The 14,620-nt window shown below is 39.0% G+C and overlaps 1 protein-coding gene across 9 annotated transcripts in view; it reads left to right on the forward strand.

The window, feature by feature from the left end:
- DDX60 (DExD/H-box helicase 60) overlaps positions 1-14,620 on the forward strand; it is a 154,881-nt gene that overhangs the window by 101,821 nt on the left and 38,440 nt on the right. For 5 of the 9 annotated variants that reach the window (XM_031663996.1, XM_031663991.1, XM_031663992.1 and 2 more), the window contains 2 exons: positions 892-954; positions 4,559-5,275. In XM_031663996.1, the coding sequence (XP_031519856.1) occupies positions 892-954; positions 4,559-4,658 (163 nt within the window). In that variant the 3' untranslated portion in view covers positions 4,659-5,275. Of the gene's footprint in view, positions 1-891; positions 955-3,927; positions 5,276-14,620 lie in introns of those variants that run through there. The other 4 variants (XR_004182557.1, XM_031663994.1, XM_031663995.1 and 1 more) reach the window with 4 other exon arrangements.

Raw genomic sequence — 14,620 nt, forward strand, 5'->3', positions numbered from 1 at the left:
TAAATCATACTAAGCATACTAGATTTTATTTTTAGAGACTAATGGCAAGAAAGAATAACAAATTTGGTATTATTTTTGTTTGTGATTTTCCAGCAAAATCTTGGCACTTAGGCCAGCTCACATAACATAATGTTGTACTCTAACAATATAAATATTTGCATATGCTCATAGATATATTTTTATTACTCTCCTGTTTATTCATTATTAGATATTTTAAAACTGAAAAATACGGCATGCTCTCCAATATTTGAGAAGAGTAGATATAGGACTGAGTGCATGACAATTGTTTTAGTTCTGTGGCAGGAAAAACATTTTCAAAAATAGTAACCAGGGGTAAACACTCTTGGATTTACCTAGGATGAAGAAATTGACTTGGGCCTGAGCACATAGATATGGGGAGGGGCATTTGGTCACACCAAAGCAGGAAACCAATTTTGTGTTTTACATAAAATGTTGGAGCAATCCTTATAGAATGAAGGTATTAAAATATCTGACACTCTTCAAAGATGCTGAGCACTGTTTTGAAAAAAAGTGACTCATTGTGAATAAAGCAGCTGTGACATTAGTAACTGATACATCTGTTTCTTCCCTTTTGAGTCTCTAGTTCCAATTTACCCTCCTGAGCTTTATTTTCCTATTTTGGTTATCTCCTGAGATGGCCAGCCTCCTATTTTTATTGCTTATCTATGATTGTGAAATTTCAACTCTTGAATTCATAATCACCATTGCCATAGATTAAATCAATATCTAGGGTCTGTGGCAGAAATAATTCTTGGAAAGAGATCTTGACAGACAAAAGTACCTGTTACTGATAAATTCAGCATTTAAATACAAGATAGGATGTTCCTTAATGTTTTGTGTTATTAATTTTCAAAATGTTGTTTTGTTTAGGATGAATGAAGGAGAAGCTTATTATTTGTTGAAGGATTTTGCACTCACCATTAAATCTATCAGGTGTGTTAGATATTTAAATATTGATTTTAGATTTTTTAATTATTTATAATTTGAAAAATGTTGAGCTGTTACTATAAGCCAGGTACATGAAGGTGCCATTAAACTTCTTCTGTGCTATGCATTTCAACTCCCCAAAGGCTCTGCAGAATGTCTCCTTATCTCTGTCAAATGCCATATACATATACAGGGTATTCCTGTTGTGTTATTTCTATAACAGAATTAATTCCAATGTCTAGTTGAGATGAAGTTTCATCTAGACTAGAGTCTCAGCCCCAGGCATCATGCACTGACAGGCAGCAATATTTGAAAGCTTCATTGACTCCTAGATCCTTGTATTCTCAATTGCCACAAGCAATGTGTGTCAAGGACATGATATTTCAGAGGGCTCCTTAGGGTTCTATCTGGTTTCTGGTTTATATTCACTTACATACTTTGAATTTCATGTTTTCTCCGATGTTTTCTGCAGGCTCCATCTGATTCTGACTTTTCATATTGGCCTCCTATTTTCGTCTTTAACAAAACCTAGTGGGGTCCCAAGCAACACCAAACTTTATGTGGGTACCCCATTGTTAGGTTTCATTGACCATCTAATGTTGCTTAGTTGAATGTCCATCTTTCTTTTTCTTTTCTTTTTTTTGAGACGGAGTTTCACTCTTGTTGCCCAGGCTGGAGTGCCATGGCATGGTCTCGGCTCACCGCAACCTCTGCCTCCTGGGTTCAAGCGATTCTTCTGCCTCAATCTCCCAAGTGGCTGGGATTACAGGCATGTGTCACCACACCTGGATAATATTCTATTTTTAGTAGAGATGGGGTTTCTCCATGTTGGTCAGGGTGGTCTGGAACTCCTGACCTCAGGTGATCTGCCCGCCTTACCCTCCCAAAGTGCTGGGAATACAGGCATGAGCCACCACTCCCAGCCTAACTGTCCATCTTTCTAAAGTCTTCAATCTACATGCAACTCAATACTTTATGGGTGTGGCTTTGTCCTATCACTTTGTATATGTTTAATTTGCCACAAATCTCTCCATTATTAGGTTCTTGCTAATCAAGTCTCTTTTTATATCTTGGATCTGAGCAGAATCAGACCTGCTTGGACTTTTTATACAGACAGTGAAACTTTTGGGAGCAGAAGGAAACTGCTTTGTCCACTTGGAATATCTCTAATAGGGTATTCCTTGAGTGGCTCATAGTTACTCAAGTTATAATCTCCAGAGCAGCCCTAGAAACTCCACAGACTTGGAAGCTGTCTCAAAAGCCTGAGCAAGGAAATCACTCATTCGTGCATTCATCTAAGAAGTATTAAAGCATTATTGGTATGAGACACTTCCTAAGCATTTGGGCTATAAAGGATCATAATTTTTTTGTTGTTGTTGTTTGGAGACACAGTCTCACTCTGTCACCCAGGCTGGAGTGGAGTGGTGCGATCTTGGCTCACTGCAACCTCACCTCCCAGGTTCAAGCAATTCTCCTGCCTCAGCCTCCTAAGTAGCTGGGACTGCAAGTGAACACCACCATGTGTGGCTAATTTTTTTTTTTTTTTAGTACAAATGGGGTTTCACCATGCTGCCTAGGCTGGTCTCAAAATTCCTGAGCTCAGGCAATTCACCCACCTTGGCCTTCCAAAGTGCTGGGATTACAGGCAAGAACCACTGCACCTGGCCAAAGGATCATTAAATTGATATATATGCTTTAAAAAAATTCTTACATGTGTAGTGAAAGAGATTGACTTATAGACCTTACAAACATGGTCAGAGCTATGATGGCAGATAAGGGAATGAATAACTCTACTTGCATTCAAAGAAAGAGTCTCAAATGAAGTAATTTTTTGACTAAGCCTTAAATTATGAGGAAGAAGAAATAATATTTTCAAAGTACAGACATGAGAAAGGGCCTGAAGGGTCAGGGATAGACTCCAAGCTCACTACGCCGACATGGAGAATATGGGCATTTGACAGAGATGGGGGAAGATGCTGTGTTGTTGTAAGAGACTTTACATGGAATTTGGGTCTACATCAGGAAAGGTCCTTATATTAACATTAAGAAGTTTGGGCTTCGTCTTTTGAGCAATGTGTAGACAGTGCATAAGCATGAAAGGGGCATGAGCATGCAGATTATATATATGGCAGAAATGTGTAGGTGCAAAGGCTATAACAGTCATTCAGGTGGAAATGAGTGAAGGTCTGAATTAAGCGAATTGACATACGATGCAGAAGAGTGATTAGAAAAATATTTATGAGGTAAAATTCAAGAAATTAGTAAAAAAATTTTATGCAGTTGGTAAAGATGACCAAAGTTCCTATTTTTGTTAAGGATGCATAGGAAACAAGAATAAGCATGACACGTGGGGATGAGAATGAAAAATAGTGAGCTAGAATTTATACGCATCACATTATATCTGGGAGATATCAGTCAGGAGGAAATGATAGTAGTCAAATGATAAGTCTGTAACTCAGAAGGAAGTCTGGTGTTGTAGAGACAGAACGGATCAATTTTTGTAGTAGGTCAGTGATAACACTAGAAAATAACTGGAACTCTAGTGGAAACAGGGAGGTGCAAATAATAAAAGGCTGATAAGATGTCAGGTCATGATAGTTTTCAGCCCTTGATCAGCCCAGCTATACTGTTCATTCTTGGATTTCTTCTCTCCTTTTTTGTTATCTGTACATTAGTTTCTTAATGCTGCTGCAACAAATTACCACGAATCTAGTGGCTTAAACTGACACAAATTTATCATTTGACTTCTGACAGAAGTCCAAAACGTATCTTCTTGGGCTCAATCCAGTTGTCAGTAGGGCTGCATTTCTTTGTAAAGGCTCTTAAGGGACAATCTACTTTTATTGCCTTTTCCAACTTTTAGAGGCTGCCAGCATTCCTTGGCTTGTGGCTCCCTTTCATCTCCAAAGCCAGCAATGGTTCGTAGACTCTCACACTGCATCATTCTGACTCTCTCCTGCCTCACTCTTCCACTTACAGGGACCTTTGAGATTACACTGAACCAGCCCAGATAATCCAGGATTATTTTCCTATCTCAAGGTCAGCTGATTAGCAACTTTACTTCTCTCTGCGGCCATAATTCGTTCCCCTTTGCCATCTAACCTGACCTATTCATCGGTTTCTGGGGAATATATAATGTGGACATCTTTGGAGGGCCATTATCTTTTTTACGCATCTAGGTAAAGAAAGGAATATTTTCCTCTTCGTAGATGTAGCTGCCTGTGGGTTTCAGTATACACTGGACACACTGGCATAAACAAAACCAAATGACTTCACAAGAGATACATGGAGAAAAGAAGAGGAATTTGCGTTGCACTGTTGAAGGGAGAAGGGATCGAGTTATGTGGAATTTGATGGCTTTTCAGACTCTCTTGGTTCTCTCTTGCCTATTAGTCAAGGAGAAGAATTGCATGGGGGTTGTTTTGTTATCTTTTCTTAAATTTTTTTACAAGTTTTTTTAGGAGACATATGTTTCTTATGATTATTCCTTATATTTTGCTAACATAATTTCATCATCTGATGGGATTTACTTCTGCTTACCCAAGGAAAGCCTTTCTTATAATATTCAATCTCAGTAAAATGGATCCTATATTTTTTCCCCCATTTCCAGTGTTTCCCTGCGTGAGTTATGTGAAAATGAAGACGACAACGTTGTCTTAGCCTTTGAACAACTGAGTACAACTTTTTCGGAAAAGCTAAACAAAGTCTAAAAACAAAGTCTATGCAAACCACTTAAAAATAATTCCATAGCAGTTTTTCACGTCACATTTTTGATTCTCATGCTTCTTGCCAGAAATGCATTATGATAAAGTGGAAAGATCAAGCACTTTGGAATCAAACAGAGTTGCAATCAAACCTGCCATGTTCTATCATGAATACTCACAAGTTATTTAGTATACCTGAATCTTGGTTTCTTTTTATAACTGAGTAATAATTGTTACGTCTCAGGTAGTTTGAGGATTGACTAAGAAAATGCAAGAATGTTGTATGTGACTGAATAACAATTTTTACTCTGTGAAGCCAAAGTAAATATAATATTATCAGTATTTTTATCCCCAGTGTCAATATTTATAAAATGTTTATTAAGGCTAGAAAAAATGAATACAATATCCTGAAGGTGAAATATATTCTCTTCAATTAGCATAAATATGATTACATAAGTTAGCTATACAGCTGTTGAGATAGTACTTTCTAGTAAACTTAAACTACTTTTTAAACATACATTTTGTGATGATTTAACAAAAATATAGAGAATGATTTACTTTATTGTAATTGTATATAAGTGACTGGAAAACCACAAAGAAATAAAGTGGGTTTGATCTGTTTACCATTGGTCTCATTGTGTTAAATATATGTATCTGTCAATCCTCTGGCACAATCTATTCATCATATATATTGTGATTTATATATAATAATCTTCCCCCTTTACCCTTAGTCTCAGGTCACAATTCTAGAATCTATTTTAGATCCTAAACTAAAACATAAAATTTTTTTCCTCAGAGCAAAAAGTCTGCTGTCTCCTGCCACCCAGATGTCTTACTGAAAGAGGATCTTTTGTATGCTATTATTTATAAATAGATTTCATTGGTTTAGAATAAAACCTGTTTTTTGTTTGGTCTGGAGATAGAAGAATATTCTGATTTCTGGGACTAACCCATCATTTCATGTACCATATTATAGATCTCTACCTTTTTTGGGCGAATCTCATTTTCATTACTTAAAATAAGCACTACAAGAACCCTGGACACCAAGATACTTAGAAACTAAAGTGTTTTCTTTTTTGGGTTAGTAGGCTATTAATTACTGCCTCAATTTCAGAACTTGCTATTAGTCTATTCAGGGATTCTACTTCTTCCTGGTTTAGTCTTGGGAGGGTGTATGTGTCCAGGAATTTATCAATTTCTTCTATATTTTCTAGTTTATTTGCATAGAGGTGTTTATAGTATTCTCTGATGGTAGTTTGTGTTTCTGTGGGATTGGTGGTGATATCTCTTTTATCATATAGCTACACCCTATTTCTCTAATTTTGTTATTTCAAGACCTATATAAATGGAGGCCAGGCGTGGTAGTGCATGCCTGTAATCCCAGCACTTGGAGAGGCCAAGGTGGGCAGATCACGTGAGGTCAGCAGTTCGAGATCAGACTGGCAAACATGGTGAAACTCCATCTGTACAAAAAATACAATAAATTAGCCAGGCATAGTGGCTCATGCCTGTAATCCCAGCTACTCGGGAGGCTAAGGTGGGAGAATTGCTTGAACCCAGGAGGTGGAGGTTGCAGTGAGCCAAGATCATGCCACTGCACTCCAGCCTGGGTGACAGAGCAAGACTTTGTCTCAAAACAAAACAAAACAAAACAGCAACAACAACAAAAACCTATATAAATGGAATCAAATCGTACAATATGTAACCTTTTGAGATACGTTTTTCTCACTTAGCATAATTTCCTTAAGACCATCCAAACCACTGTTTATATCAATAGTTTACTTCCTCTTTATTAATGAATAATATTCTGTGGTGTGGATGTACTGTAGTTCACCTTTCAACCCGCTGAAGGACATTTAACTTGTTTCTAGTTTTAGGTTATGCCATAAATATTCATGTTTCTTCTGTTTTTATTCTCCTGTTTCTCCTTTCTTGTATTCCTGTGAATTACCTGAACGTTTTTAGGCATAATTCTTGACTTACTTATATTGTTTTTGAGTATATCGCTATATGTCGTATTCTTAGTGGTTTCTGTAGGTGTTGCAATGTACATGTCTTTGTTTTCTGTTGCTATAACAGAATATTACAGAATGGATAATCTGTAAAGAACAGAAGTTTATTTGGCTTCTGGTTTTGGAGGCTGAGAAGTCCAAGGCCATGGTGTTGGCATCTGGTGAGGGCCTTCTTGCTGCTTTACAATGTGGCAGAGAGCATCATACAGTGAGAGGGCATGAGTATGTTGGCTTAGGTCTCTTTTATCTGGAGGCTGGAGTGCAGTGGTGTGATCTGTTTACTGCAGCCTCGGCCTCCAGATTCAAGCAATTCTTGTGCCTCAGCCTCCTGAGTAGCTGGGATTACAGGTGTGTGACACCACATCCAGCTAATGTTTGTATTTTTAGTAGAGATGGGGTTTCACCATGTTGGCGAGGCGGGTCTCGAACCCCTGACCTCAAATGATCCACCCTCCTCAGCCTCTCAAATTATCTTTTTATCTTCTTATAGTCATCAGTTCCACCATAGGGATCTCACTCAGATGATCTTACCTGATCCTAATTATCTCCCAGAGGCCCCATCTCCAAATATCATCAACATATGAATCTGGGACTAAGTTTCCAAAACATGAAATTTGGGGGACACGTGGAAACCATAGCAATACACATATAATTTATCACAGTATACTGGTATTAAAGTTTTTATCACCTTATTTTTATTTAGGTTTGTTTACCCTCCACACATTTAAAATATAATTTCCTTAACTGTTTCCTCCAAATACATTGAGCACCACATTAGATAATGTGCTTCAACTCTCAAATATGATTTAAAAAGCTTATGAGAAGAATATTATATTTAGCCCTATTTCTTTTCCCTTCTGGTTTTCTTCTTTCCTTTCTGAAGTCCCACGCTTTCTTTTGTATTCATTTTCTTTCTGTTGAGAGAACTTCCTTTACCCATTCATTAAGAATGGGTTTGCTGGTGATAAATTTTGTTTATTTTTTCTTCCTGGGACAGTGTTTTCACTTCCTCTTTATTCCTAAAGAATATTTTCTCTGAGTGTAAAACTTTTATGATTGAAGTTCTTTTAAAAAATTCAGTTCTTGAAAAATGTTGTTCCACTTCCTCTGACTTCAGATGAGAAACTCACTGTCATTTGAATTGGCAATTCTTCATTAGTTATGTGTTACTTTTCTCTGTTTACTTTAAAGATTTTTTTTCTGACAGATTTCAGAAGTTTGAGATGTTTCTTGGCATCCCTTTCTTTCAAGTCTTACTGGGGGTTCACTTAGCATCTTCAATCTGAAGTCGTCTGTCTTTGGTTAAATTTGGGACTTTTCAGCCATTTATTCTTTGAATACTCCTTCAGACGCATCCTTTTTTCCCTATCTTTCTTTGCTTCCAATGATATGTTAGCTCTTTGGTTTTGTCCTGCATGTTCCTAAAACTCTGTAAACAATTTCTTTTTTCAGTCTACTTTCTCCCTGTTATTCAGATGGGTAAATTTTATTGACCTATCTTCAGGTTTACTGATTCTGTTCTATGTAATCTTCCCTCTACTATGAAAGCCTTGCAAAAATTTTTGAAGAATGATTTTGCTATTGTATTATATTTTTCCATTCAATAATTTCCACTTGGTTCTTCTTCCTAACTTCTATTTCTTTTCACAGATTTTTCCAGGTTTCCATTTGTTTCCAGAGAATATGCGTTTGCGTTTGCTTGCTGTAACAGTATAATGATAGATGCTTTTAAAGTTCTTTTCAAATAATCCTAACATCAGATTGATCTTAGTATTGGCATCAGTTGATTGTCTTTTCTTACTCAAGTTTTGATTATCCTAATTATTGGTATAATGAGTAATTTTTTTTTTTTAAATTTATTTATTATTATTATACTTTAAGTTGTAGGGTACATGTGCATAACCTGCAGGTTTGTTACATATGTATACTTGTGCCATGTTGGTGTGCTGCACCCATCAACTCGTCATTTACATCAGGTATAACTCCCAATGCAATACCTCCCCCCTCCCCCCTCCCCATGATAGGCCCCGGTGTGTGATGTTCCCCTTCCTGAGTCCAAGTAATCTCATTGTTCAGTTCCCACCTATGAGTGAGAACATGCGGTGTTTGGTTTTCTGTTCTTGTGATAGTTTGCTAAGAATGATGGTTTCCAGCTGCATCCATGTCCCTACAAAGGACGCAAACTCATCCTTTTTTATGGCTGCATAGTATTCCATGGTGTATATGTGCCACATTTTCTTAATCCAATCTGTCACTGATGGACATTTGGGTTGATTCCAAGTCTTTGCTATTGTGAATAGTGCTGCAATAAACATACGTGTGCATGTGTCTTTATAGCAGCATAATTTATAATCCTTTGGGTATATCCCCAGTAATGGGATGGCTGGGTCATATGGTACGTCTAGTTCTAGATCCTTGAGGAATCGCCATACTGTTTTCCATAATGGTTGAACTAGTTTACAATCCCACCAACAGTGTAAAAGTGTTCCTATTTCTCCACATCCTCTCCAGCACCTGTTGTTTCCTGACTTTTTAATGATCGCCATTCTAACTGGTGTGAGATGGTATCTCATTGTGGTTTTGATTTGCATTTCTCTGATGGCCAGTGATGATGAGCATTTTTTCATGTGTCTGTTGGCTGTATGAATGTCTTCTTTTGAGAAATGTCTGTTCATATCCTTTGCCCACTTTTTGATGGGGTTGTTTGTTTTTTTCTTGTAAATTTGTTTGAGTTCTTTGTAGGTTCTGGATATTAGCCCTTTGTCAGATGAGTAGATTGCAAAAATTTTCTCCCATTCTGTAGGTTGCCTGTTCACTCTGATGGTAGTTTCTTTTGCTGTGCAGAAGCTCTTTAGTTTAATTAGATCCCATTTGTCAATTTTAGCTTTTGCTGCCGTTGCTTTTGGTGTTTTAGACATGAAGTCTTTGCCCATGCCTATGTCCTGAATGGTACTTCCTAGGTTTTCCTCTAGGATTTTTATGGTATTAGGTCTAACATTTAAGTCTCTAATCCATCTTGAATTAATTTTCGTATAAGGAGTAAGGAAAGGATCCAGTTTCAGCTTTCTACTGATGGCTAGCCAATTTTCCCAGCACCATTTATTAAATAGGGAATCCTTTCCCCATTTCTTGTTTTTCTCAGGTTTGTCAAAGATCAGATGGCTGTAGATGTGTGGTATTATTTCTGAGGACTCTGTTCTGTTCCATTGGTCTATATCTCTGTTTTGGTACCAGTACCATGCTGTTTTGGTTACTGTAGCCTTGTAGTATAGTTTGAAGTCAGGTAGCGTGATGCCTCCAGCTTTGTTCTTTTGACTTAGGATTGTCTTGGAGATGCGGGCTCTTTTTTGGTTCCATATGAACTTTAAAGCAGTTTTTTCCAATTCTGTGAAGAAACTCATTGGTAGCTTGATGGGGATGGCATTGAATCCATAAATTACCTTGGGCAGTATGGCCATTTTCACGATATTGATTCTTCCTATCCATGAGCATGGTATGTTCTTCCATTTGTTTGTGTCCTCTTTTATTTCACTGAGCAGTGGTTTGTAGTTCTCCTTGAAGAGGTCCTTTACATCCCTTGTAAGTTGGATTCCTAGGTATTTGATTCTCTTTGAAGCAATTGTGAATGGAAGTTCATTCATGATTTGGCTCTGTGTTTGTCTGTTATTGGTGTATAAGAATGCTTGTGATTTTTGCACATTAATTTTGTATCCTGAGACTTTGCTGAAGTTGCTTATCAGCTTAAGGAGATTTTGGGCCGAGACATTGGGGTTTTCTAAATATACAATCATGTCATCTGCAAACAGGGACAATTTGACTTCTTCTTTTCCTAACTGAATACCCCTGATTTCTTTCTCTTGCCTAATTGCCCTAGCCAGAACTTCCAACACTATGTTGAATAGGAGTGGTGAGAGAGGGCATCCCTGTCTTGTGCCAGTTTTCAAAGGGAATTTTTCCAGTTTTTGCCCATTCAGTATGATATTGGCTGTGGGTTTGTCATAAATAGCTCTTATTATTTTGAGGTACGTTCCATCAATACCGAATTTATTGAGCGTTTTTAGCATGAAGGGCTGTTGAATTTTGTCAAAAGCCTTTTCTGCATCTATTGAGATAATCATGTGGTTCTTGTCTTTGGTTCTGTTTATATGCTGGATTATGTTTATTGATTTGCGAATATTGAACCAGCCTTGCATCCCAGGGATGAAGCCCACTTGATCATGGTGGATAAGCTTTTTGATGTGTTGCTGAATCCGGTTTGCCAGTATTTTATTGAGGATTTTTGCATCGATGTTCATCAGGGATATTGGTCTAAAATTCTCTTTTTTTGTTGTGTCTCTGCCAGGCTTTGGTATCAGGATGATGTTGGCCTCATAAAATGAGTTAGGGAGGATTCCCTTTTTTCTATTGATTGGAATAGTTTCAGAAGGAATGGTACCAACTCCTCCTTATACCTCTGGTAGAATTCAGCTGTGAATCCATCTGGTCCTGGACTTTTTTTGGTTGGTAGGCTATTAATTATTGCCTCAATTTCAGAGCCTACTATTGGTCTATTCAGGGATTCAACTTCTTCCTGGTTTAGTCTTGGAAGAGTGTAAGTGTCCAGGAAATTATCCATTTCTTCTAGGTTTTCCAGTTTATTTGCGTAGAGGTGTTTATAGTATTCTCTGATGGTAGTTTGTATTTCTGTGGGGTCGGTGGTGATATCCCCTTTATCATTTTTAATTGCGTCGATTTGATTCTTCTCTCTTTTCTTCTTTATTGGTCTTGCTAGTGGTCTGTCAATTTTGTTGATCTTTTCAAAAAACCAACTCCTGGATTCATTGATTTTTTGGAGGGTTTTTTGTGTCTCTATCTCCTTCAGTTCTGCTCTGATCTTAGTTATTTCTTGCCTTCTGCTAGCTTTGGAATGTGTTTGCTCTTGCTTCTCTAGTTCTTTTAATTGCGATGTTAGAATGTCAATTTTTGATCTTTCCTGCTTTCTCTTGTGGGCATTTAGTGCTATAAATTTCCCTCTACACACTGCTTTAAATGTGTCCCAGAGATTCTGGTATGTTGTATCTTTGTTCTCATTGGTTTCAAAGAACATCTTTATTTCTGCCTTCATTTCGTTATGTACCCAGTAGTCATTCAGGAGCAGGTTGTTCAGTTTCCATGTAGTTGAGCGGTTTTGATTGAGTTTCTTAGTCCTGAGTTCTAGTTTGATTGCACTGTGGTCTGAGAGACAGTTTGTTATAATTTCTGTTCTTGTACATTTGCTGAGGAGTGCTTTACTTCCAATTATATGGTCAATTTTGGAGTAAGTACGATGTGGTGCTGAGAAGAATGTATATTCTGTTGATTTGGGGTGGAGAGTTCTATAGATGTCTATTAGGTCTGCTTGCTGCAGAGATGAGTTCAATTCCTGGATATCCTTGTTAACTTTCTGTCTCGTTGATCTGTCTAATGTTGACAGTGGAGTGTTGAAGTCTCCCATTATTATTGTATGGGAGTCTAAGTCTCTTTGTAAGTCTCTAAGGACTTGCTTTATGAATCTGGGTGCTCCTGTATTGGGTGCATATATATTTAGGATAGTTAGCTCTTCCTGTTGAATTGATCCCTTTACCATTATGTAATGGCCTTCTTTGTCTCTTTTGATCTTTGATGGTTTAAAGTCTGTTTTGTCAGAGACTAGGATTGCAACCCCTGCTTTTTTTTGTTCTCCATTTGCTTGGTAAATCTTCCTCCATCCCTTTATTTTGAGCCTATGTATGTCTCTGCGTGTGAGATGGGTCTCCTGAATACAGCAGACTGATGGGTCTTGACTCTTTATCCAGTTTGCCAGTCTGTGTCTTTTAATTGGAGCATTTAGTCCATTTACATTTAAGGTTAATATTGTTATGTGTGAACTTGATCCTGCCATTATGATATTAACTGGTTATTTTGCTCGTTAGTTGATGCAGTTTCTTCCTAGCCTCAATGGTCTTTACATTTTGGCATGTTTTTGCAATGGCTGGTACCGGTTGTTCCTTTCCATGTTGAGTGCTTCCTTCAGGGTCTCTTGTAAGGCAGGCCTGGTGGTGACAAAATCTCTAAGCATTTGCTTATCTGTAAAGGATTTTATTTCTCCTTCACTTATGAAACTTAGTTTGGCTGGATATGAAATTCTGGGTTTAAAATTCTTTTCTTTAAGAATGTTGAATATTGGCCCCCACTCTCTTCTGGCTTGTAGAGTTTCTGCCGAGAGATCTGCTGTGAGTCTGATGGGCTTCCCTTTGTGGGTAACCCGACCTTTCTCTCTGGCTGCCCTTAAGATTTTTTCCTTCATTTCAACTTTGGTGAATCTGGCAATTATGTGTCTTGGAGTTGCTCTTCTCGAGGAGTATCTTTGTGGCGTTCTCTGTATTTCCTGGATTTGAATGTTGGCCTGCCCTACTAGGTTGGGGAAGTTCTCCTGGATGATATCCTGAAGAGTGTTTTCCAACTTGGTTCCATTTTCCCCCTCACTTTCAGGCACCCCAATCAGACGTAGATTTGGTCTTTTTACATAATCCCATACTTCTTGCAGGTTTTCTTCATTTCTTTTTCTTCTTTTTTCTTTTGGTTTCTCTTCTCGCTTCATTTCATTCATTTGATCCTCAATCGCTGATACTCTTTCTTCCAGTTGATCGAGTCGGTTACTGAAGCTTGTGCATTTGTCACGTATTTCTCGTGTCATGGTTTTCATCTCTTTCATTTCGTTTATGACCTTCTCTGCATTAATTACTCTAGCCGTCAATTCTTCCACTTTTTTTTCAAGATTTTTAGTTTCTTTGCGCTGGGTACGTAATTCCTCCTTTAGCTCTGAGAAATTTGATGGACTGAAGCCTTCTTCTCTCATCTCGTCAAAGTCATTCTCCGTCCAGCTTTGATCCGTTGCTGGCGATGAGCTGCGCTCCTTTGCCGGGGGAGATGCGCTCTTATTTTTTGAATTTCCAGCTTTTCTGCCCTGCTTTTTCCCCATCTTTGTGGTTTTATCTGCCTCTGGTGATGTACTGATGGGGTTTTGGTGTAGGTGTCCTTCCTGTTTGATAGTTTTCCTTCTAACAGTCAGGACCCTCAGCTGTAGGTCTGTTGGAGATTGCTTGAGGTCCACTCCAGACCCTGTTTGCCTGGGTATCAGCAGCAGAGGCTGCAGAAGATAGAATATTTCTGAACAGCGAGTGTAGTCTGATTCTTGCTTTGGAAGCTTCCTCTCAGGGGTGTACTCCACCCTGTGAGGTGTGGGGTGTCAGACTGCCCCTAGTGGGGGATGTCTCCCAGTTAGGCTACTCAGGGGTCAGGGACCCACTTGAGCAGGCAGTCTGTCCCTTCTCAGATCTCAGCCTCCGTGTTGGGAGATCCACTGCTCTCTTCAAAGCTGTCAGACAGAGTCGTTTGCGTCTGCAGAGCTTTCTGCTGCTTTTTTGTTGTTGTTGTTGTGTAGCTGTGCCCTGTCCCCAGAGGTGGAGTCTACAGAGACAGGCAGGTTTCCTTGAGCTGCTGTGAACTCCACCCAGTTGGAGCTTCCCAGCAGCTTTGTTTACCTACTTAAGCCTCAGCAATGGCGGGCGCCCCTCCCCCAGCCTCGCTGCTGCCTTGCCGGTAGATCACAGACTGCTGTGCTAGCAATGAGGGAGGCTCCGTGGGCGTGGGACCCTCCCGGCCAGGTGTGGGATATGATCTCCTGGTGTGCCTGTTTGCTTAAAGCGCAATATTGGGGTGGGAGTTACCCGATTTTCCAGGTGTTGTGTGTCTCAGTTCCCCTGGCTAGGAAAAGGGATTCCCTTCCCCCTTGCGCTTCCCAGGTGAGGCGATGCCTCGCCCTGCTTCAGCTCTCGCTGGTCGGGCTGCAGCAGCTGACCAGCACCGATCGTCCGGCACTCCCCAGTGAGATGAACCCAGTACCTCAGTTGAAAATGCAGAAATCACGGGTCTTCTGTGTCGCTCGCGCTGGGAGTT

Source organism: Papio anubis, chromosome 3 (assembly GCF_008728515.1).
Source record: "Papio anubis isolate 15944 chromosome 3, Panubis1.0, whole genome shotgun sequence".
Taxonomy (NCBI): domain Eukaryota; kingdom Metazoa; phylum Chordata; class Mammalia; order Primates; family Cercopithecidae; genus Papio; species Papio anubis.